This window comes from Ostrinia nubilalis, chromosome 1 (assembly GCF_963855985.1).
Source record: "Ostrinia nubilalis chromosome 1, ilOstNubi1.1, whole genome shotgun sequence".
NCBI classification, from domain to species: domain Eukaryota; kingdom Metazoa; phylum Arthropoda; class Insecta; order Lepidoptera; family Crambidae; genus Ostrinia; species Ostrinia nubilalis.
Window position 1 is genome coordinate 17,561,639 of NC_087088.1, and position 24,488 is coordinate 17,586,126.

At 34.8% G+C, this 24,488-nt stretch overlaps 1 protein-coding gene across 1 annotated transcript in view; it reads right to left on the reverse strand.

The window, feature by feature from the left end:
- Window positions 1-20,515, reverse strand: part of LOC135074617 (transmembrane protein 205) — a 37,763-nt gene extending 17,248 nt beyond the window's left edge. The window contains exon 1 of the mRNA XM_063968977.1: window positions 20,194-20,515. Within this exon, the coding sequence (XP_063825047.1) occupies window positions 20,194-20,441 (248 nt within the window). The 5' untranslated portion in view covers window positions 20,442-20,515. The remainder of the gene's footprint in view (window positions 1-20,193) is intronic.
- Window positions 20,516-24,488: the final 3,973 nt, after the last annotated feature.

Sequence of the window (24,488 nt, forward strand, 5' to 3'; positions counted from 1 at the left end):
AATAGGTACTTAGTTTGCGTCATTTGCGTGCAAGCAATTGAAGTCGGTTCTAATCTCAGGAAGAATCGATGATCCAGTGTATGTTGGACAAAAAATATGAGTCCAAAAACTTTGGAAATATTTAGGTCCTTGAGTTTATTTGCAAGTGTTACTAAGTTATGAACATCTAACGAGATTCAAAATACGATGTGTAGGTGTATGAGCTTGCCACAGGCTGACCAAAGACCGGAGAAAATGGAAAATCTTTGCAACCTTTGGATTACTTGTCTTTGGATTATCTTGTTATCAATCAGTAATAAGTAATAGTTCATGATGATACTACATTTTCTTAGAACGACAAATGTAAACAACTACCTGCAATCTTTTAAAAACAATGACAAAGTTCAAGAAAACAAAAATATTTGTCAGATTATCGTAGTACGTTTTTGGGTGATGATTAACCAAATAAATGATTTTGAAAAAGATTAAATACACAAATACCTAACAGTCATAACTCTAGGTTACTTGATAAGGTATCAAATCAACCCGAACGACCTTCTGATCGTCTGAGGGTCATTCCACCGGCCAAGAAAATCACGTGTCCGAGGCCAAAAAGTACCCGAATATCATAATATTTTAGTAACAAATATTTTTATCTAATAGTATAACTTTGGTTCTTGTTGTTAAACCACAGAGATAGTTAATAATAGTTAATTACGGAATTTAAAAAAAATCGTAATTCGTCAAAAATTGATTACCACGACGTGTCCGCGCTCCCGATTTCAGAATAAATTTGCTCGTATAAATTAATCCGTTATTATTAACGCTTTCAATGCTTATGTAATCGATTACTGATTAAATAAACATTGATAAATTAAATACGATATAACTATATCACTAAAAGGTTTTGTAAAATAACGATTTGAAGTTGTGTCCGGGCGTTAACCGTGATTACCCCGACACGTCGCTAATGTGCGCCTACATCCCTAGCTACGTAATTTAGAAACGAGCTCTATCCTCCCCGGTGAACCTTTAGTGGTGGCCTCCGTGCCGAGGTGTCCGGTAATGCGACTCGTCGCAAGATTTCGGAGTTATCGAGATGAGAATATGATTACCCAGACCTTGGTTCAGTGCACGGTTGATTTACTCTATCCTGTTTTTTTAGGTTTCTTTACATGGAAAGTTTAATAAGCAAAAATAACCATTTACTAATATGAAATCCTGTTAATACATATTATTAATGTTAATAATATCTTATCCTATCTTCCGCCCTACCGGTGTAACAGTCGCCACCACCACGCCTGAGACACTGTGGGACCTGAGACACTCTACTCCACCTAGGGTGCTCGACGTCAACGTTAACCCACCAACCCGTGACGAAGAGAGCAAGGCTATCCTGTTTCTCGAAATTGGCAAGACCCCTTGACTCGACTTTATCACCGCAGAAATGCTGAAAGCCGATGTAAACTCCGCCGTCGACGTCCTGACACCTGTCGCTGAAAACATCTGGATGGAAGAGGAACTCCCAGATGACTGGCAACCTAAAAAAAACCTTAGAAAATAAAATATTTTGTTTTATTTTTGATTACTCTGACTCCCAACTTTGATTACCCCGACCATGAAAATTTTGATGTCACATAACTTTTTATTCCTGCTTGCTACAGATGGGCCAATATAAAAAATATGCACGTAACAATGTCTATTTTGAAATGTTTTACCTAAACTTACTCTAAATTCAAAAATAAAAAAGGTCGGGGTAATCAACTAAATAATCCAGATCCGGAGAAATACCCCTGACCAAACTCCAAAGTTCTGGTTCACACTAGATTTGATATTAACCATTATTAGTATCGGTTTTGATAAGGCCATGGAACTATTATGTAAAGACGTTGTAAACTCAGATAATTTGTTTCTATTTTTTAAGAAAATAATTATTTTTTCTTTTACGATCGCCAGTTAATATTAGTTCTACTTTCTTGCAATAAAAATCTAATAAAGTCAGTTACGATTGTAAATTGATTACTAATTTTGATCGATGGCGTCGTAAATCATATTCAATCAAGTTTTTGATTAAACACTGAAAATAGAGAAGTTATTAAAAGCCATTTTTAATGCGGGTAGATAAACAGTGAATTTCATGATTTCAAAAATTTCAAAAAAATTAATAAGAATGCGAAACAAAATAATGTTTTTAAAAAGTTGTCGTGAAGTCTACAAGGGCTTCAACTTTAAATGAACTGCAGAACAAATACCGTAATGTTGTGCATTCCAATTTATTAACAAAGAACGAAACGCACCGTGAGAAAGTAATACAACGTCATTCTTTGCGTTTATTTACAAATATCAACTTTTAAAACAATGCGTCAGCATCCGTTCACAACAATATAGCATCCGAGTGTCCATTTTATTCATGAAAACAAAAATGTGGACCCGCCGAGGCGAAAATACTAATAGGAACTTGTTAAAAATTCAAGCTGCCATTTTGAAAAAACAAATCAGGTTTGTATGGGGCCGATTCTGGGAAGCAATTCGCAATGGACTGCGATTCCACACTGGACTTGAATGGCAGGTGTCCCACATAATATTAAATGCAGTAAAAGTTTCTTCCTTTTGCTTGATTTTTTTAGTTAAAAAGTAAAAGTGTTATCTGGTAAGTATTTTGAATAATGTCTGAAAATAGGTTGATATAACTAATATAATTTTCTGTTTAGTCTGTAGTTGACCTTAAAACTAACTTCTTATCCCGTCTAGAGTCCGACTAGGTAATGAAAATGTAGATTTATCAACAAGAGTCCAAACGAGGTGAACATCTTAGTTGTTCAATTCCAGCTTTGCATTTTGATTGGATCGGTTTCATTTGGTTAATATTCATGAAAACTGGACATTATCAGCAAATGAATGATCTTAGATTCCTTTAACTAGTCTTTAAAGTTCGAACTACGGAAAATGTGTATAACACTTATTTATTACGACTGGACTAGTTAGTTACACTAATTGTAACTTTCCATATCAGCAAATTATAGGCCTGGGTTGGTAATACACGTTGGAAATTAAAAAAAATAATTCTTAAGTGTCTTTAATTAAACCTTTCTCAAGAGTTTTAAGCGTCGGCTGGAAAAAACTAATAACTAACTAGTAGATCCCTAAAATATTAAGTGAGTTTCTTTCAAATGCAGTCTTTTAAACTTTGATTTTTGCGGACGAAATAAGTATTACCTACCCTTTTTCACTATCCAGTAAATATGAAAAAGCTCGACAAATTTTAGAGATATTCCCATAATCACTGCGATTTACTTTAGGAGCAAAAAACAAATGCCTGTATCTCGATATCTCGAGTGGTCATTACCTTTGGCAAAGGCGGCATCTTAACTCAAAGTTTTTATTGCCATAATTTTAAGGTGCACATTTGAACGACAAGATTTTTCTTCAGTACCTCTAGTACGAAAAACTTTCGAGTTCGTTTCGTTGCGTATTCAAAGTGTCATCGAAAAATTTTGTATGAAAAATTAAACAGCGCCCCCTAGGGCGGCTATAATATAGGGGGCGCTGTTTAATTTTTCATACAAAATTTTTCGATGACACTTTGAATACGCAACGAAACGAACTCGAAAGTTTTTCGTACTAGAGGTACAGGACAATGACACCAGACCAATTCCATTCATGTAGAGTTTCGGACGGAACGGCATTTTTCTCTTGAAACATTATGTAACACGCCTAATTGTTTTTGGACGCTTTGGCTTCCATTTTAACGAGTTCCTCATTCTTTCTTTTTTTGGAAGGTAACAAATGTTAATGTTTTTTCATCTTGGCAATACTTTTTGACTGAAAATTTCTCTGATCTGACTAAACCTTTGGTTAATTTTACTGGAACGTCTCAAAAGTCCTTCAAAGATGATTAAAAATCCTGCTACATCACATAATTAACAATATTTTACAGCGACACAGATTTTATATGCACATTAGAATTTAAAACAGCTAATACTAATTTCAATTAGCATGTAGAATACAAATGCTGACATTAATACCGATAAGTAGCTTTTAAAATTTACATCCAGCCGGTTTACCTGTACTTGAGAAGCTTATTGATAAAATTATTACTGAAGGTAAACTTTACATCTGCATTTTCCAAAGCAAGATTAAATTAAATATATAGGTATTTTACATATTTACTCGTAAATGCGTTTCAATCGTTTTAACAAGGAGGTCAATATTACTATAAAATCGATATTATTGTGTAATCTATTTAAAAAAGTACCTAAACTCTATATTCTGATTCACATAGTCGATCAATTGTTATGAATGATCAATTTATCTGCCAATAGCATCGATAGCAAGGGATTTTTATCATTCACTATTACAATATAGAATAGGAAATCTTGGTCCAAACTAATGCAATAAGCGGTTTTGCTTAGGAAAATAATTTCCACTTGACGAAGTCACGGGCATAGGTAGTTAGTGTTAAATATTTGTCATCCATCCACTAACTCGTTTTATACTTTATTTCCTGAATGATTATCCTCACGTCGACCTCTTTAAACAGTAGTACTACTGAGTAAACAGTTAGTAGTAAATCTATTTATAGGAATAACAGTTATTAAGGAAAACGTAAAATAATCATTGTTGAAACTTGCTCAGTTACAAGGAAGTATTTTAGGTAGTAACTATTAAGTAATAAGAGGTTAGGGTTACAATTTGACTTAAACATAAATTACAATATGCTTTTATTATAGTCAAAAGCATGTTTGCATGAAAACATGAAAAATGACACATTTTATGGGCTACGATTTACCATTTACATTTTAAAAGATACGGATATACAAAACAAGGAAGTTGTCTATACGATTGAGTACAGTAGGTATTTCATAGATAAGAAATTGTTTTGTACTTACTTATTAGTTACGCAATTGTTTGTTCTAAGTATTTTTTGTTTACTCCATATTTTAAAACATTGCGCAGTATCCAATTCCTATCAATCTTATTTTATCGGTTTCGTGACAATTAATATCTTTGCCGGGAAAATCCGAGATGGAAAAAATTAGGGAAAATATCGTTTATTATCTATATCTTTCTCTATTATGTTTTAGTAACGGACTGAAAGTTAACTAAAAAAAAATTGAATAAAATTGTATAGTCTTAAGTTTGTCTTTGTGAATACGTATGAAAGTTGTTTTTGGCAAACAACTGACGTCAATTTGTCGTTCGATAAATGTACATAATGCTCGTAGTAAGTAAACAATCTTTGAACAGTTACTTTGTTTTTCAGGAGATTGCACAAATGTACATGCAAATGTACATGTAGGTAATTCACTTTTATACTAGTGCTACTGTTTACTGGCATTAAGGTAAACTTTTAAGCTTTTTGACTTCTGAAATAATCTACCAAAAGAGTCTGGGCTTTTCGTTAAAAAAAAGTTTTACCAAACGTAGTAAAACTCTACATTACACATCCACGGTTTCATGAAAAATCGCGGACAATCAGTTCCAGTTTCAGTTCTTCACGATTTCCCATATTTCATGTAGTCCGCGCCTTATTCTACGGTCCCCAGACAACAATAGCTGTCGTCAACCACTATCATGTCGCATGGAGACAGCGCTGCATCTGTGTGCGCGTGCGTCGAGTCTACGTCACTCCCGCAAGGTTACGTGACGTAGAGCTGTCAGTTATCTGACCCGCGAGATGAATCGATTCACGATCGAGCTATAATCGAGTTTAGAGAAAATAATGGTTTAATAAAAGTAAATTGTTTTAGTTATATGGTAGTTTCAGGATTTGTTTCAGCGAGATTTAGTTATAAGGTTTCAGGAAGGTATTTTCAGACTAGATTTAGAACTTTGTGTTTAATGATTTATGGCAATGAACCGCAAACTTGGATATTTTACGTCAGAAAACTGAAGTGAAGTAAGTAAATTATTATTTTAAATATTATGAAGTGTGTCTTTAAAATTGGCGAAACTATTTTCAGAACAAGGATTCCTTCAGCACAATTAGAATGAATTGCATCGGCCATCAGAATTAAAATAGGGAAAGGTTGTTTAAAAATACGACGACGTTTGTAAATTGGCTTGCGCAACATCTCTTTTTGAGAAAGGTCGATTGAAAGAGTTATTTTTAAACTGTTAAAATTGTATTAACATGTTTAATACGCGGTACATAAATAGAGTTATCTATTGCCTCTCAAAATCCACTTTATAATCCTACTAATATTATAAATGCGAAAGTTTTGATGTCTGGATGTATGTTTGTTACTCTTTCACGCAAAAACTACTGAACGGATTTTGTTGAAACTTTACAGTATTATTGTTTATAACCGAGAACAACATATAGGCTATAATTTATGACGATCTGTGATAAACTGAATTTCACGCGGGTGAAGCCGCGGGAAAAAGCTAGTAATCACATAAAATATCTTTCACGGTTACAATTAAATCATCCTTTGCGTCAATACAAATCACAGATATTAGGGGGTTTGTGGGCCATTAAAGTAATGGATTCAGTACACAAATTGTCGTATTGAAAACATCGTGATAATTTATGGGTTGATCAAATAGTTGTCTACAATCCATTGTGTGCTTGGTAATGGTCTACGGTTAAATATGAAAACTCACTCTGTAGGTATAGCAATAAAATTGCGTGTGTGAATGTGTGCACAGCTGTTTTATAGTGCAGTAAATTTGTTGGCCTGACAGACAACAGTGAGACAAAGGAGGCCAACAGAGTAAAGTTAAGAATTAATGTATTCAAGTACATATTAATAAAACTGTTGGAAGCTTTCACCAATTTGCCCTTTACTCTTACATACAATGTTTAAATGCCACGAAGTATATTATGTACTATACGCTTAAGTAACATCTATTACCGAGCTATGCAAGTAGGCAATGTTAAAAAACTATACAAAATACTCGTATGTCAATTTTAGTTAATCAGCATCCGGTACATAGTACCACGATTGCTTACGACAGAAACTAAGTAGGTACCTTGAAAATTTTCGAATGTATCAGAAAGTCTAAAGTGACACAACTGCTAGGTTTTACTTGATGGCCAGAGCTTTGTTAGGAAATTGGTTGTGATGAGATTAAGATACAGGTCTAAAGCTCCATAATTAGCTATTTTGAAAGCTTTGATTTTGAAATATTTCGAGTAAAATTGATGACGATCGTAAAATATTTGAATTACGAGTATTATGTCTTCATTATTAACATATAAATTAATATGCGTAAATTGATTTTATTAATAACTCCAGTACTATAAACAATAGGCCGTATTCAACACACGATTAGATTTTATTAGGCTTTGTATTCCAATATCTTATTTTGTTGTTTCACCTTGTCTGAAAGATTTACGGATGGTACCCGAGATATTTACATAACATAATGTGTTGTTCTAAGGCTCTGTCTTTGAAATAACCTATAATGTCTGAAGTTTCTAGATGCCACAAAATATACCTAACAAACATTATTATATTATATTAATTTCCCAAATTTTATCTTTGACGTTGTTCTTCAAAATGTTCTCAGATAATTTGTTCAAAATATTCATGTGCAAAGTGCAGTTTAACAATAACTTTACACTAAGGTCTTTCATAATGTGCATGCGAAGTGCTTATGTAAAACATTGACGTTGAGGTTTTGCCAGAACTACCTACTTACTAGTACGAGTTTCAACCGAGATAAGACTTGATGATTATCACCAGCCCACGCTAGTAAAATACATGCATGCAAAATGCATGCACATTCTAAATGCAGTAGGGGAAGCCCGGGCAAGAAGCATAATGTGGGTAAGAAGAATAATCGATTTTACTAAAAACCTACAACACATGGCGCTACTGGACGTTTGCGGGTCTGTAAAACAGCAACACAGCTACGCCATGATAGTTCCACCAAAACAATACATGCGTGAACTTTTTGTCAATTCGAAATCAAAAGTTTTTGGCTGTTTTCTTACGATTTTTGGCAAAGTATGTGTGTTGAGTTCTTGTATTAGGTATTAAGTGTTGACTTATAGACTCTGTTTAGTTGACTACATGTTAAATTAAGTTTAATTTGTGTGTGTTGCTTTTTTTCACCGGTAGAAATTTAACGGCTAACACACAACTATTAAAAATATTGGTGCTTTGGGCAAGACGGATATGGGCAAAACGGATAGGTAAAGACAGCCATAACTGAATAGCAGGCCCTAACAAAACCACACATCTGAAAACAAGAACTTCCAAACAAGACTTGTCAAGAGGAAAAATGTCATAAAACAAAAATCAGATGGAGAAAACAAAATATTTATGTTGTGTGCTCAGAAGAATACACTGAACCACCTACCGAGGATTGGATAGAGTGCAATCAATGCAAGAAGTGGGCACACGAGGATTGTACCTTATACTCAGGCATAAGCAGTTATTATTGTGATGATTGCAATGATTAAAGCAGTTATTACTGTACATATCCGTCTTGCCCAGGGGGGTCGGGCAAAATGGATAATTGGAACTTTTTTTTTAATGACATTTTTATTGTAGAATTTGTTTAAGTATCTAAGTTTATTCTTTACAATTCCAAAGATGATTACCTAAGATACAAATTATTAATTAAGAGACTGTTGTTGATAGCATATTTATGTGGTTTTTTTGCCACTTTTCTTAAGTTATCCGTGCTGCCCGGGCTTCCCCTAAGTTTATTTAAGAGTGACCTTTCTTTTGCCAGCTTTTCGCATTTCTTTGCTATTTCCGTAAATGATACATCTGAATTTAAAAGAATCCATATATTTTCAGATATTTTTGTTTAAACTCCCTACGGAATTTTATATCCTTAGTTATTTCAAAGATTATAAAGTATGTCGCCATTATTGTTTACTACCACAGTAACGATTGGGCTTTTAAAAAAAAAAGCCTGTTTCATAGAGTAATTTTAAGTAAATGTAAATTACTTAAATCAGCTTTTATTGAAACTAGTTATCTGACATTCAATCATGCCAATTTAATTCAATAATTATTCAATTATAGTAACTGATAATTTGAAATCGTTGGCGCAGAAAAATACTCTTATTCATCCAGTTGGTTGCTTATTTAGTTTTCTGAATAGTGGTTTTGCAATAAAAGTTTCCGCATCGTAAAAAGTTTAGTTTAAAATGTGTATATTTTAACAGCATCTGCAAAGTTTATGACTCGAGTTTGACGACTTCGAATGAGGTTAGACAGTTCGAAGTACAAGGATATAATAGATGGATCGAAATAGGATGGTAGACGTTCGTCAATTGACAGCTTCCGATAATGCTGCGATCTACGCAGCTGGTATTACATGATGATCCATCCGACCGATTTCGGCCATGGCGACCACTCCGACTCCTAGCTGTCTTGGCGGCGCTGGTGTGCCCGAAGATGGCTTACGTAGCCTATTTTCGCGGTAAAATCCCTCGCGCATTGAGGGCATCTGAGCACGCCGCCAACATAGTTATAGTGAATGGCGGCAGATGGACGGGCCTTCAAGTCTGCAGTAGCTGGATATACCTACTATTGGATAGCTGGAATGTGATGTCTATGTACACAAAACAATGTCAAAAATACAATAGTGTATGCGAACTTAAAGCGAAAAGCAAATCCAGGAAGCTTTACCTACTCGTATGTTATGAAAGTTGAAAAATGTTTGTTGCTTCATTTCATATTAAAATTTAATCTAGTAACTAAATGGTTTTGTAAAGGCAGTTCATATCTCTCATTTTATCAACCAGAAGTGATATAAAGTATCATTCAGAAACGTGAAATGCCACTAGAACAGTCGATTGCGATTATTTGTATTAATATCTCTTTATTGTTCTGTCACGAAGAAAAAATATTTTCCTGCGAATATGAATTAAAAGTACGAAGTGAAATATGTATTCAAGTTTGTATAAATGGAGTTAAAATTAAACGTGTTTAATAAATCGAGGAACTGTCAAAACAGAATTTCATTAAATGACTGAGTTCAGTAGGTATTCGTCTCAAAAAACTTGTCACCATTTTGTTTTAATTTAAATGGACATGATTAGTTACGTATTTTTAATTGTTATAGTTATGTTTGATTGTTATTAGGTACCTACTTTGCTTTTTAGACTTGTAAAGATGACTCTACTTAAAGTTTTAATTTCAAATTATTAATCTTACTTATGTTTTCGACTCTACATATTATTACAAGTTCTTTTTTTCTTGTTAAGTACTTACCTAAATTCTACTGATCAAAAAGGTTTTTTCAGGTGGCAAAAGGAACCCCAATCAATACGAAAGTAGGCCACTGCAAGTGCGATTGCATTGATCTTATCACCGATGCGTCGCCGGCGGCGCTCGCGCATACTCCCTTATAAGGACGCGTACTGAACATGGCTTCCTGATGAGCCGATATTTAGCATATTTATTGCACAGGAAATCATTTTTGTGTAGATTCCAATATATGATTTGTTCGTAATGATTGTCCGGATATTGAAAATTCTCTCATCTTATTATCTTTCGTAATAATGAGTCCTGTTGCTAGGACATCATCATCATTTTGTTTCAAAATCGCGTTTATTAGAACTAGTTAAGATACCGCATTGTACAGTAGGCGCGCGAGTTCATGTCCATCCTGAGGAATGCGGTAGTGCTGTTACCTAACTAATTATGCTAATGTCGATATCGATAATTATTACCAATTAAGTAGGTCAACCTTATCTACTTATTCCATATTTTTTGCAACTTACAAGTAAGTATAAGTATAAGTAAATAAGTAAGTAAGTAAGGCCCCGATGGACATGAACTCGCGCGCCTACAGTAGATAGTAGGTATGCTAGATTACTTCGAATTAACCGGTAATTTATATGAGTGAGCAAAAATCTCTATTCCCTCTCTATGTAGTATCATAAAAGGAATATGTGCATTTATCCAGGTTCTTATTATAGCAACCAATCTTGGAACGGTTTGCCGAAGAATATCCCATGGTCCCTTGACGATATATTTGCTTAAGCCATCCCATAAAGTAAGCAAATACTGTAATTACATGTGTAAAACTTGCGATGATAGCTTCTTGGCTGAAGTACCGGTTTGCTGACCTTTGCGATACTCATAATAAGCTCGTATTAATTTATTTACTCTTTAATACGCTATAAACGCGTACTACGGACGGATTTAATACTGAAGGAATTTTGCAAGAGCTATTTTTAGTGCACTTTCCGATGATCAACAAGGGTTAATGCCATTGATTGACTTTAATAGTAAGAGTAAGATCAGTTAGTTAAGTTGTTGCTAGATTCATTAATTTTAGATATAAATAACTATGGATTGAATACGTTTGAACTTGATGCAAAACTGTTTACAGTACCTACTCAAACGAAATTAATGATGGATGGATAACAGGGCGATGAGTTGTTGCAAATGAATGATTCGGTTGCAGAAATGTGTCGAAATTACAAACAAAGGAATCTTAGATATCTTCGATGATGTACGTAAATGTTTATCTGGCAATCAGAGCTAAAGCATTCCTATCTTTTTTAGATACAGCTGCAGAGTTTGGTCCAAAAAGTTTGCATTTTTGGTCACTTTGGGTGTCACGAACTATGTATTTAACACGAGTGTACAATTTAACTACTTTTTAATATTTTTCGCAAGAAATGTTTCTATTAACATAGCGGTTTCCTATAAAAATAGATCCGATAAAACAAGAAAAAATTGGTGAACCTCGACAACTAGTTGCTAAACGAGTGATGAAAATAAAATCGTAATGAATCACGATGACGAGTGCTTTCATTGATAAGATAACAATTATTACCTAAAAATCACGTAGGTACCTACGTAAGACACATGTTTAGTGATATTATAGTGAATTGATTTTATTTTCTTATCAAAGTGTAATCACCCACTTAATGACCTATTTAAAATCTGTGTTACGATTACGATTCAATCGATACAGGCAATCGATTCATGGTAATGATTTTCAGATTAAAATTACAATCAATGTGATAAAACTTAATTTCAATGAGATTTAAATCATTGAGTATCTTTTTAATCACGTGCTTCTGCTATTTCATGAGTTCTCTATGACGGTACTTGAAGTATAGTACAGTCAGTGTCAAACAGTTCGTGACACGTCTTTGTTTGCCCACTTTGGGTGACATGAACTATTGCTGACTGTACCTAACTTAGTAAATAAAACCAGAAATAGAGCAACCCTCCTTTTATACTTTTATTTCAGTAACACTTTCGTTACCTTTAACACTAATGTTCACAAAACCACTACTCTTTCGAACTTTTTACAATAAAGTTGTTAAACGCTATTTGTTACGAACAGTCTCAAGCTTTTTAAGCTGTTTTCACACTGAGTATTTTTTATTTGTCTTTTTGCTGTTCTGTCGTGTTTATTCATTGTATTTCTGTAGTACCGCTGCACGTGGAGGACATGTTTATTTTTGTGTGTTACAGTTTAGGAGCAGGAAAACTAAGATATTTCTAGCAGTTTACTTTTGCTCTACATGATTATGATGTCCTAGTTCAATGACATTACGAGTACAATGTCTCCCACGTCTTTTTACAAGATTGTGAAATAAGATTGAAAAATTTATTTCGAATGTTTAGTATAAGGATGAAAGAGGAAAATGTAAAATTTACAGTTTGTTTAATTTATTACAGTTTGTTACATTGCTAAGATATCACTGAAACAATGCAGTACATGGTTTTGTCACAGAAAATTTGTATTACTGGACTGTGCCAATAGAGTAGGTGTAGTAAATTTAATGTAGCATTCACTCATAACATGCTACTGCTAGTATTTTTACTGAATTTTTGATTCAATTGGATAACCTTAATACTCAGTCACAACATGTACAATGCAAGTTCTAAAATTGGCGATGATTTTAGCGTAGGCTTATCTTGGATATGGACATTATCTTACATCTCATTGTTTAGTAAATCATGACAAAAGAGCTGATAGCCAACACTTCGAGAGTAATCTTCCTTTCAAAAACCCAAACGTAAAAACCTAAAGTAATATCTTACTCCTTGCATGTAAATCTGTTACTATGTCCAGGCTCATCTTACAAAGTTAAGTGTAATTTTGTAGAGTCGACTAATCTCAACTATACGAATCTTTAAACTCTTCTCTGGGAATATTTTTCAATATATAATTGAATTTGAAATTCATACCGAAATCAACATATGGGCAAGAGAAAGAGTTTCAGAATATTTATGATTTTATGATCATTTGACAGACAGAAAACCAAACGGTTGAAGCCACTGGCAGATACTAGTGTACTAAATAGAAGCCTACAGAGTTTAGGTCCCTTAAAAACAAAGCTTAAAACTTTCGTAAAACAAAGACGAAGATGCTGAGGCCTTGAAAGGTGATTTCCAGAAGTACATAACTCTATTATTGGTGTCTTCCACTGATAGCGGTGACAGTGACAGATCGCGTGCGCAAGTCGACGCCCGATATACAACTTCTAGAGTTTTCTGAACTAATTGTAAGTTTCGAAAGTAGGCAATGAGTGTAATCACTTCACTAACAAACAGTTGTTTGTTTGGATACTAGTTAGTATAGAATTTGTAAATACTCGTAGATAAGCTGATAATAACTAGGTATGATTTTGGATTAATTGTTGATTTTCAAAAACAAAATACTATCGTTGTTTTACATCTATAATCTCTATTTAAAACGTTCTTGGGTGGCACTTTTTGTTCTATGAATGATATTATTAAAGGAAAAATATAGTATAGTCCAGTCAATAAAGCATTATAGATGGAAATCCGTGGAACACAATTTCTGACTTCGGGACTTTATTTAGGCTAGTTAGGAGATGAACATAGTAAAATTCCCCGCCCTTAGCCCTTGAGCCGGCGGGGTGAGGGGGGTTTAAAGGTACCACTTTTCGGTTTTTCGCTTAATCCTCGGAAACTATGCGTCCTAGTGACATGACTACTATGAACCAAAAAAAGCTTATTCAATTTGCTACAGGTGAGATAGTCAAGTTTTTCTATATCTTATATAGTTTTTGCGGCATCTGCTCTAGAAGGTCTGTAAGACTGTATGTGTAAAGCATGTTCACTGGAAACTAAACTAGCTCACTGGAACTAGGCTTAACATGCTCCCGCATGTCTAAAATGTTTGTTTAATGTTGATTTAGTCGATTTTCTCCTGATAGGAACATGTAAGACAAAAATAAAATTTCCAATATTACAGACCTTCTTGAGCAGATGCCGTGAAAACTATAAAAGAAATAGAAAAACTTGACTGTCTCACCTGTAGCAAATTGAATAAGCTTTTTTTGGTTCATAGCAGTTATGTCACTAGGACGCATAGTTTCCGAGGATTAAGCGAAAAACCGAAAAGTAGTACCTTTAAACCCCCCTCTCTCCGCCGGCTCAAGGGCTAAGGGCGGGGACTTTTGCTATGTTCACCTCCTAACTAGTCTAAATAAAGTCCCGAGGTCAGAAATTGTGTTCTACGGATTTCTCTCTACACCGTCGTTAAAGCATTCATTGACTGGACTAGTAGTGTTTTTACCACGAACGAAATGATAATGTACCTAATTAATTTGTTTTTGATTCAGAAAGCAATAATCTTATCTTATGTTACTTAAGTAGTTTCATCACAATTCAAATCCTGTATTACATCTCTATCTAATTTCAGTTTACATTGTATGTGTAATTCTGCATAAAACCGGCTAGATGCAATGCTCAATAGTGACTTTCGAATTAATTTATGATTGGGCTCGTGTAATTACAGGGTCCACGCGTCGTGCCGAGTTAGCTATAAGCTGTTTAAAATGTTGTCATGATCCAAGTATAGATCGGATAAAGTCCCTGGGTTGTATTTCCACTTTTCCAGTTGGAACACACAGGTTGAAAAATCAACTTAAGTATTTGTATTTGTTCACATAGAAACAGCCTGAAAGTCTGAAAATAATTAATTTTGTGCTGTAGTTTGGAGAACACATTGAGCCTTGTTGACGAGTATAAGAGAATAGGCTGAACTAAGTGTTCAATCCAAAGAAAAATCTAGCTGTAAGTTTTAATTGAAGATTCGCGTTAAAAGCTGTTATGCAAGCGGCTTAATATGGATGGGTGTTGTTATCATATGCAAGATTATTTAAGTAGGTAGTCTTTGAGTGCAACAGGTGTAGTGACGTCATTGATCGATTATTATGAATGAGAAAAGATACTTGAAAGGTATATACGACATTTTCAGGACATTGAAAAGGAGAGAAAGCAAATAAATAAGCTTACTTTGAGTTCATTTTTCAGGGAATTGGTTATTATTTTGAGGGCTCCAAATAGGTAACCTATTTAACGTCATGTGCCAAGAAATCAATGGAGCTGTCATCGGAAACGTTTCTAGATTGAAGATGATTTTAGTATTTAATGTTTTTCTTGACGCGTTTGTTATTTTCATTTAGTATTCAAAGGGCCGCCGGTAAATGGCGCATCAACGTCAGCTTCTAAATGGAAATGAACTTCAAAAGACGTTTATTTTTGTTACAATAAGATTAATACGATTCAAGCGGGTTCTATAGAGTGAAACCTTATGAGGTTTTCTTTATTTGTGAAAGACGAATATTAAATTATGTATTAGTTAGAAGGCCTCAAGTCAAAGGTTCTAACTAAAGTGTTAATACACTAGTGATCTAACTGCACATTAAATGCTTTTAAACTAAGTTTGAAGGCTAATAAGATATTAGCTCTCCTTTTGAGGCGGCAACATGTTAAAAGCCTGAAGAATTTTTTAATTTCTTCTTGATGGATATAATCTGGTCGTGCCTTTTAAATTAATGCACATAATTATGATCGTGAGAGTGAATTACATCATAACATATCTTTATTATAAGAGCGTTTTAAATTCCCGCTTTAGTCTTCTTTAAAATGTTTGTAACTAATATTAGTGTGTAATGTAAAAATATGAGCTTGCGCGATGCCCTTTATTTAACAAATTCTACTGTAGTGTAAACAACCAAAGAAAAACGCGATATTTTTTGAGTGAACACCGTAACCTTGGAAAATATAATTTTATTTTTCAACAACACTGTCAATGTAGGAAGCGGCAGATCGGGACTGTGAACAAATAGTAATTATTTGTTGACAGTTGTCAACAACACCTTTTCGCGCTGATCGCTGATTCACTTGCGCGCGTCAAAACACCCTAATTGTTTGAGAAAATGATATTATTATTATTATACTTACAATGTAAGTATGAGGGGCAGTCATATTTCCGATGGTAATTGATTCGATGGTAGAGTTGCAAAAGTAACGGTGTAGGCAGTCTTAGCATCTACTAATCCAACTTTTAGAATTAAGATTAAACGAAGAAGTAATGAAATATTTTTTCTACTAATTATTTTTCAGGAGGACACTCATATGATTTTGCATGTAAATGAATAAAATTAGTTTAGTGTGTAATAGGCAACACTATCAAACACGTCTATTTCAAAATGTCCGCAGGCGGACGAAGCCACTTTGCATTGATTAAAAATATGGAAATACTCGTAGTTTGAGACAAAAATATATTTAATACATCGCTTCATAAATGTATAATGGTCTTAGGAACCTGGGACAAGAAGATGGGACATACTATTATTTTCAAATTATAATCACGAATTGAGGAATGCTAAGTGAAAATTTTCACCTTTAACTGAAACCACCTTAGCGTACCGTATTTCTATTTACCCGACTGCGCCAGAAGGAGGGTTATGTTTTTAAATAGAGAATTGTGCTGTTTAGAATTGATTGAACACAAATGAGTAGGTACATGAACAAACTCCTCAAATGTCATAGTTCTTGGTTTAAACTTAGTTTAACTGATTAGACCTCGTATTATAATACCTTATCTATACTAATATTATAAATGCGAAAGTAACTCTGTCTGTCTGTCTCGCTTTTACGCCTAAACCACTGAAACAATTTTTATGAAATTTAGCATAGAGATAGTTTGAGTCCCGGGAAAGGACATAGGATAGTTTTTATCCCGGTTTTTGAAACAGGGACGCGCGCGATATAGTTTTTCTGTGACAGACAAAATTCCACGCGGGCGAAGTCGCGGGCGGAAAGCTAGTCTATGTATAAAGGCCAAATGCAGGAGTTATTTTGCAATGTATTCCTTGTGCCTCGTGTGTCACGTATTACCAGCCCCACACGGCCATTTTTCTGCGTCCCACTCGCGAATCAGTTATCATAACATGATGAGTGAGGTATAAACATTTCGTTGAAAGTCAGCGTAGACGTGAGTGGAGACAGGTTGTCTTCTAACCTTAGATTGAGGGAAAATTGTCCAAAAAAAGCTCTACTTTTTATTTGGATTCACTTGCCAGTCAATATACAATACGGCAGCGTAGGATTTTCTGAAAAAGCGTATTGAAATAACATGATACAATCGTCTCGATTGGTCAGTTATCAAAAAAGTCTAATAAAATATTGGATAAATGTGATACTCTTAGCTTTGCTTAGCTGAAATGTAACATATTTGTGTAAAAGTATGATTGCTTTACAATTTCCTTCTTTTTGGATTCCGTTTTAGCTGTTATGCTCGTACTCGTAAAGTTCATGTATTTTCATTGAACATCGGCCTTGTCACAATCACTGATGTGATAGAGAGATGTGATAACGCTTTGACGATTGCGACGATAGCACGTGACCCCTGAAGTCCATGGTTCGAAGTCGTCTGGACAAAGTTGATTGCTTATGAAGTGAAACCGAGACAAAAAGTAGTTCAATAGGTATTTAATTAATCACGAGTATTTTAGTTTACAACTATTTTGAGGGGCAAAGAAAATGCGTTGCTAATTGCAAGGCTATTTTTTCAAGTTTTAATTAAAATATAGAAAACTATGCTTATGATTGACCTTAAAGGGTATCTTGGGTGATGTCTAAACAAGTCGACGTTTTAGAGTAGGCGCACACCCTTGATTTTTCGTCGGCCGATAGTTTAGTCGGGCAGTTGATCAGTATGGGGCAGCGTGTATTGGAGTGCGCACACTACGCCGATTCGATTTGGCCGATTCTTCATACAATTTGAAATCGGGCACAACTATCGGCCAACTAAAAATCAACGATGTGCGCCTACTCTTAGGAAATAAAACAAGGAAGCAACGGATATAGATTACGTGGTTTGCTATTTCTGGTTTTATTATAGTTATTTATGTCTGTTTTGTCAATGTCAAGTGGATTTACATGGCAACAGTCCATTTACTTTTACATTATTTGTATTTTAAGTACGCTTGTAATGTGTATTAAATAATCCCACCAAAAACATAAATGTAAAAAAGGAAAGCCAAGTTCAATACAAAAATATATGCTTGGCTGTGGGCTTCGCCGCAATAAGAATGGAGATCTAAATGAGTGCCAAGTTTTGTGAAAAATCCAAATATGTATTTAAAGGAGGTTAGATTTGACTTGACCAGTTTTTATTACATCAGTCATTTTATAAAGTTATTCAACATAATATACTATTTCTTAACTCTGCTCTGATGAAAACTGGCCTCAATTTAAGGTTGGATTGTCATTGACTCTACCTAAAATAATAATTTATCAATGACTTCTGATATCAATACGATGATCTACATAACGATCTCGTATTGGCTCTACCTAACTCTTTCACTCTACTTAATCTTGAGAGAGACCTATAGTAACATATCAATCTTTAGTAAAGTAGCTCTTATCACAAACATATCTCTGCCTCAGATCAGTAACTTATCAAACTTTGTCTTGGAACAAAACTAATACATGTCGGGCATTGTCGAGGCAACGGTCGTTATTCTTATGTAAGTGCCGATAACGCGTGACGTTACTTTCCTTTGTTTTAGATAAAAAGTACCTAATGCGTAGGAAAGTTTCAGTTACTGAGGATTTATATCAATGGTGCAATGATCGTTGAAATGAAAGATGGTTTTTTGCTTTGGAAAGTACGTTTAAGTATGATTGGATCATGTACAAAGCTTTTAGCAGCTCATGTGATCTGACACTAAGGTTGTGACCTTAGTTTAGTTTACGTTGATACATTATAAAAAGTGTTTTCGTTTATAATTCAAAGCTCTTATTATATTTTGTTGTAAAAGGTTTTGTTTTTTCCGCGTTAAGTCCCTTGACCTAGAGTTAAGGAAATGCCTACATATGGGAATTTTCTACTCTTATAAAACCCACATTAGTTTTTCAAAGTCCGTACAAGGACCAGCTAAAACATTGGTTTATTACAAGATTGGCTTTTCAATGGATGATGAATAGAGTGCCTTCATTTTCGGCTCATTTTTATACTTCTTTAAAAAGCAGAGCCATGTTCAAAAGCCCTGCCCACGTAGATATTTACTACTTCACCGATAAAGCTTTTTTAGTACTGTAATTAAAAAGCTTTCAATAAAGTCCGGAGGGATTTATACGTTAAACATTGTTTTCAGAGTTATTTATAGCTCTAGCTGTATTTGGCAGTGCTGTCCTTTACAAACTTTCGGTTGCTAATGGATCGATCGAATCGGTTAGAGGTGAAACTAAATGCGTGACAAACCGCCTGTCTAATGAGATCTAGATCATGTCTAGATTCAACGCTAACTGACTCACGGCTATTCTGATTGAAAATATAAATAAAAACAACCGATGGCACAGTGTAAACAAGTTCAGTAGTTGAATGATATTGTTTTAGTTTTCTGTAACTGTTTACTCTGTGTGCAAACAATATGTGCGTACAAAATGCAATTGATCATAGTCTGTATTGTGTTTCGTTCATAATTTTGCTTTGAGAACGTTGAAGAGGAACTAATAAGATAAATTTTATTGGTATAAATATTAAATAATGCTGTAGTTACTTTTAATTATAATTAGGGAAATCCTTAAATTAGGAATTAAAGACATGCTGTAAAATTCGTCATGAGACTTTTTTGAATCTTAAAAGCTCATTTAGGTACATAATATTATATTTCTCTTTTAAACTCGTTTTAAAAAAATTACCGGTATCTATGCGGATAAGATGGATAATTTCTATGGGTAGAAGCAGTGGCACGTTCTTACACGTGCATTTCATTCGAGTTATCTAAATGTTTCCGACTTTCTAATCGTGGAAATTAAAGGTAAGGTTTTGTTATGATTAGGCACACACTCAAGTCACGTGGCTAAACAATGCCTCGCTAGATTCATTGGGAAAGAAGTGGCTGCATTGAGGCTATAGAAACTGCTGGCGTTATGGAAACAGCTGATGAAATAATATTACACACGTCATTAAAATCGCTGTAAAAGTTGTTTGTGAAAGAAAACTTACACGTATGCCTTTGTCTCCTGCAGATGTTCCATGGTAGCCTTGAACAGGTCATATCCTATCTTGGTGTACTGGGTCGAGATGGCTAGCAGGTCAGGCTGGTACGCTACTTCTTTCTGCTTCTCGGCGTTGTTGGGGTCGGTGACAATATTATGTTTGTGCTTCAGTCTCTCCAGGTGTTTATGATGCTTAGGGGGAGGCGGCGGGGCCTCAACGACCGGTGTCACATCACGGGTACACATGTTGCACATTTTTTGTTTGTTATTAAAATCTCGAAGTGTTCACTCGCGCGGTTCGGTGCGGATTGGAGTCGGCGCGCGCGATCGTGAGTATAAGGCTGGCAAATCGTATCCCCACCACTGTGATGCAAGCCGTGCGCCGGCGCCGCTGATAACGCATGCGTGTGACTTTTCTTGATTGCGGTGGGAGGGTACGTTTTCCTGTGACGTCTTTGCGGATGGCTTACGATGTTTTGATGGTCGCGTGAATTTTACTGCGAATTCTTTGACATTATAGACACGTGACTTATGTCAGTCAGTTTTCTATGCAGCCACACCCTCGGTATCTCAATTGAGATTTTTAACGTGCTCGTCATCTACTTACCTAAGTATGAACTTTTCAAATAGGTAGTATAAGTTAGAGTAGTTATGGTTACAAGTTCAAAAATCGGGCTAGAGGCTCTTTACAAGGCCTTGTTAATACTTCCGAGAAATATTACCAATAGAAAGTAGGTATTTTCAGACTTTTACCGATTTTGAATAGTTTAACTATCGTAAAGGTCGAGTGCATTAGTATTTGAATTGGATGTCATGTTTGTATATTTTTCTCTACCGTATTCGTATCTAAGTTATTTATTAACGAGCCAAAGAGAAATGACCATTTCTCTCCACGTCCTCATAAGGGTTTGGTCATACTGAACTCGTTATACAAAAGTGGTAAGAGCTATTTTATAATGGTTTTCTGGATTCTCGATTTCACATCTACTAATTAACTTTAACTCATCCTTGTACTTTTTTATATCTACGTACATGTAATGGATTCTAAGAAGTATACGGAGCTTTTCATTTTGTCTTTAAGGGCAGACTTTTCTTGAACTGAATTTCACTTTCCGTTTATTTTAGAATATAGAACAAAAAAATTGTGGAAGGAGTGTTTCGCTTCAGTAGCCTTTCGCTCCAGCGTACGTACCACCATGAGTGTTTTTCGCTAAAAAGTAATTCGCTAAATCGACCTTCGCCACTACGTACGGGACCCCGAGTACCATCACTTCGGGACTACATATCGGTGAGTGCTAAGAAGCAGCGGAAATACTCGGTCACGTTTGACAGCCCCTTATTCAATTTTACAAGTATTTTGCACTTATAAATGATTTAAAGATAAATAAATACAGCGCATAAATCTCAGTCACCATTATCGGCTACTTTTGCAAATTTCTAGAAATAATCGTGAATTTGCAAACTAAATACTTTGGTAAGTCATTATGATAGTCCAAAATTTAGCCATGTCAACATTATAAATCATATTTTTAGGCTTTCAAAATTTTGTTTCGGGCCAGATTACAAGTATGTTAAAATATTTAGGCTGAGTTACATCATCTTATTTTAACTTTGACAAACGTCAAAAATCTGTCAATGTCCATACAAAAAGCACCGGTTATTGTTATTTTTACGGTTAAAATAAGGATGTGCAACTGAACATTAGAAAAGAAGAAATACCTATAGGTAATATTTGAAGACCCATACGTATCATGTTACCGAAGATTCAAGCCAAAAGCCAATTTTAATTAAATGATCTATTATACATATATGTATAATGCTAATAAAAACCACGTGTTGCTAAAACGTGATAGTCGCTATTTTTTGTGAGTTTTCCATCAATATTAAAAGAGATAATTCTATAAAGTCGTACTATTGAGTGCTGAAATTGCAGAACCTCCTTTGCCTTTTCGAAATAATCATTTGAAGTTAAAGATACTTATCTTAAAAAAATGTTACGGTTCAATATTCTCGCTTTGTGACAGTCTTGATCAATTCTTGACTGCAATCGAACTTCGATTATCGAACCCAAATAAAATTTTAGTTTTTAATTGGAGTTTTTGCATTATTAATAATGCTAAATAAATCTCTGATGTACTCGTAAGCTCTTCCCTTACACTGGAGCAATTCTATGTAGAGTCGAAATCATATCAAACTTAAAAGGACATTGTCAGAAACCGCCTTAGATTCCTGGGCACAGCAGTAAAGTATCAAAATTAATCTCTTACTTTTTGAATACTTAAATATTAATTAGATTGTAACGGACACTTGAGGATTAGAAAATGAAATAATAAAAGTATTTTATATGTATTCCATAATACTATGACGACATCCGGACATTTTAGGGCGTGGCCTGCTCCATATCCTATGAAGTTCCATAATTTGTGTCGATAAAATCTATGTAAAATCGGCACAAGGCAATGCCGTACTTCATTGTTAGGAATCCATGTAATAGTGATGTTGACTGCGGTCATCATAGACAATAAGATACCGATCTTGTAAATAAAATAAATCGTCCAAATTGCTACAGTATGACTAGATTTTAATTAAAAGTTAAAAATATATTGCACGATACTACAAGAAGCTATCTAATGTGTCCAACTGGTCGAAGGTCATGAATAAAATAAAAAGAATTGTGATCATAACACTGATATAGACAATGACAACAATATGGGATCATCGTTAATTTATATCTGTTACAGTTTCAAAATCCGATGAAAAATCCAATGCCGCTTAAAGTGAGAGAAATGTCTAAAGTTCTAATAGAATTGAAAGTTTTATTCGCTCAAAATGCTTATAACAATAATTGGTAATACATTTCAAATATTAAGTACCTTTATAATGTATCGATAGAACCAAAATGATATCCTCTCAGCTTGGAAAGGGAAAACCCAGGATTGGGGGAGCGCTCCAGGCAATTTTTAGAACATTTCATAGGTGGTAGTAAATAATATTTATTTTATTATTAAAATTGAATATTTTGATACTGATAAAATTGAATATGTCGGCGCCGGACACAGATGCTGCAATTATTATTGATGATTAATAGTACCAATCTTAATATTATGTTATCTGTATAAATCTGTAGAGCGGAAGGTTTGTGATTCCTAAACGTAACACCCGACTAATGCGCAGAAAAAGAAAACTGTCAATCAGTTGTGTCATGTCAAGTGTGAGCAGGCGGCTGCGAGGTTATCTTTGAGAGCGTGTTGAGTTTGGTGGAACGTTAAATTGTAGGAAAAGTGATTGTCAACCGTCCAAGATATTATCTCCTTGCCCGTTAACCCACGCCTATGGAGATTCCACCCCTAGAGTTCCTTCTGATAGAGACCCAGTGCCTTTAAATATATCTTTCGATTCAAATACCGAATATTTTTCAATCGATAATAATTATCGAGAATTGTTAATAATATTCAATTAAAAGTTGTTCAATCCCTGGTCATGCATAGACTAAGACGGTAACCATGGAGATAGTTAATTTGGTAAGTCACGTGTTAAATGTCAAGAGTGGAAAGTAAACATAGGATTCATTTTATTTATTTACGTGCAAAATGTAAGTAAGTAAATCATAAAAGTGGAACGCCGAGCTATTTCCAAAACCCGTCCAATATTATAATACAATTTGACAAATCGATGTGCATAAAATAATATAATACAATACTAGTAAGTAAGAGGTTATGATAACAATATTGCTATCAATAAGTTTATAGAATTGGTCCGCCAGGAATAATTGTTCTTACATAAAGATTTGTGTCATTTAGAACCTAGAAAGTATTATTTCGGCACTGTTGATCTAACGGCGAACAATGTATGGAGAACGAACATTGTCCTTTTCTTCGCGAAATCACCCTTTATTACAACTGCATAAAGTACTGTAGTGTTTATTTTGATGTGCTGCCATAGTATAGTCGATATTCTAGAAATAGGCTAGACCATTGGTTCCCAAACATATTTGAGACGCGCCCCCTTTCGACCATACAAAAAATTTCGCGCCCCCCCTCCTCCAGTCAAGATTATTTATTGGTCGTATCGAGCAGTCTGGAATGCATTCTCTCAAGCAGGGTACTCATGTAGCCGTGTTGTATGTAATGTATCAGATTCTGTATCAAGTGAGTACATAGGCACGAGCCCGCTGCAAGCTGCTCGCGCGTGGTTCGCAGGGAGATCGTAGCGACCCGCCGAGTGGCGGTATCACTGCGAGCACAAAGGCGGCGCTCAGTGGGATCCAGGAGCTCGCAGCCAGATACGCGATGACCGTGGATG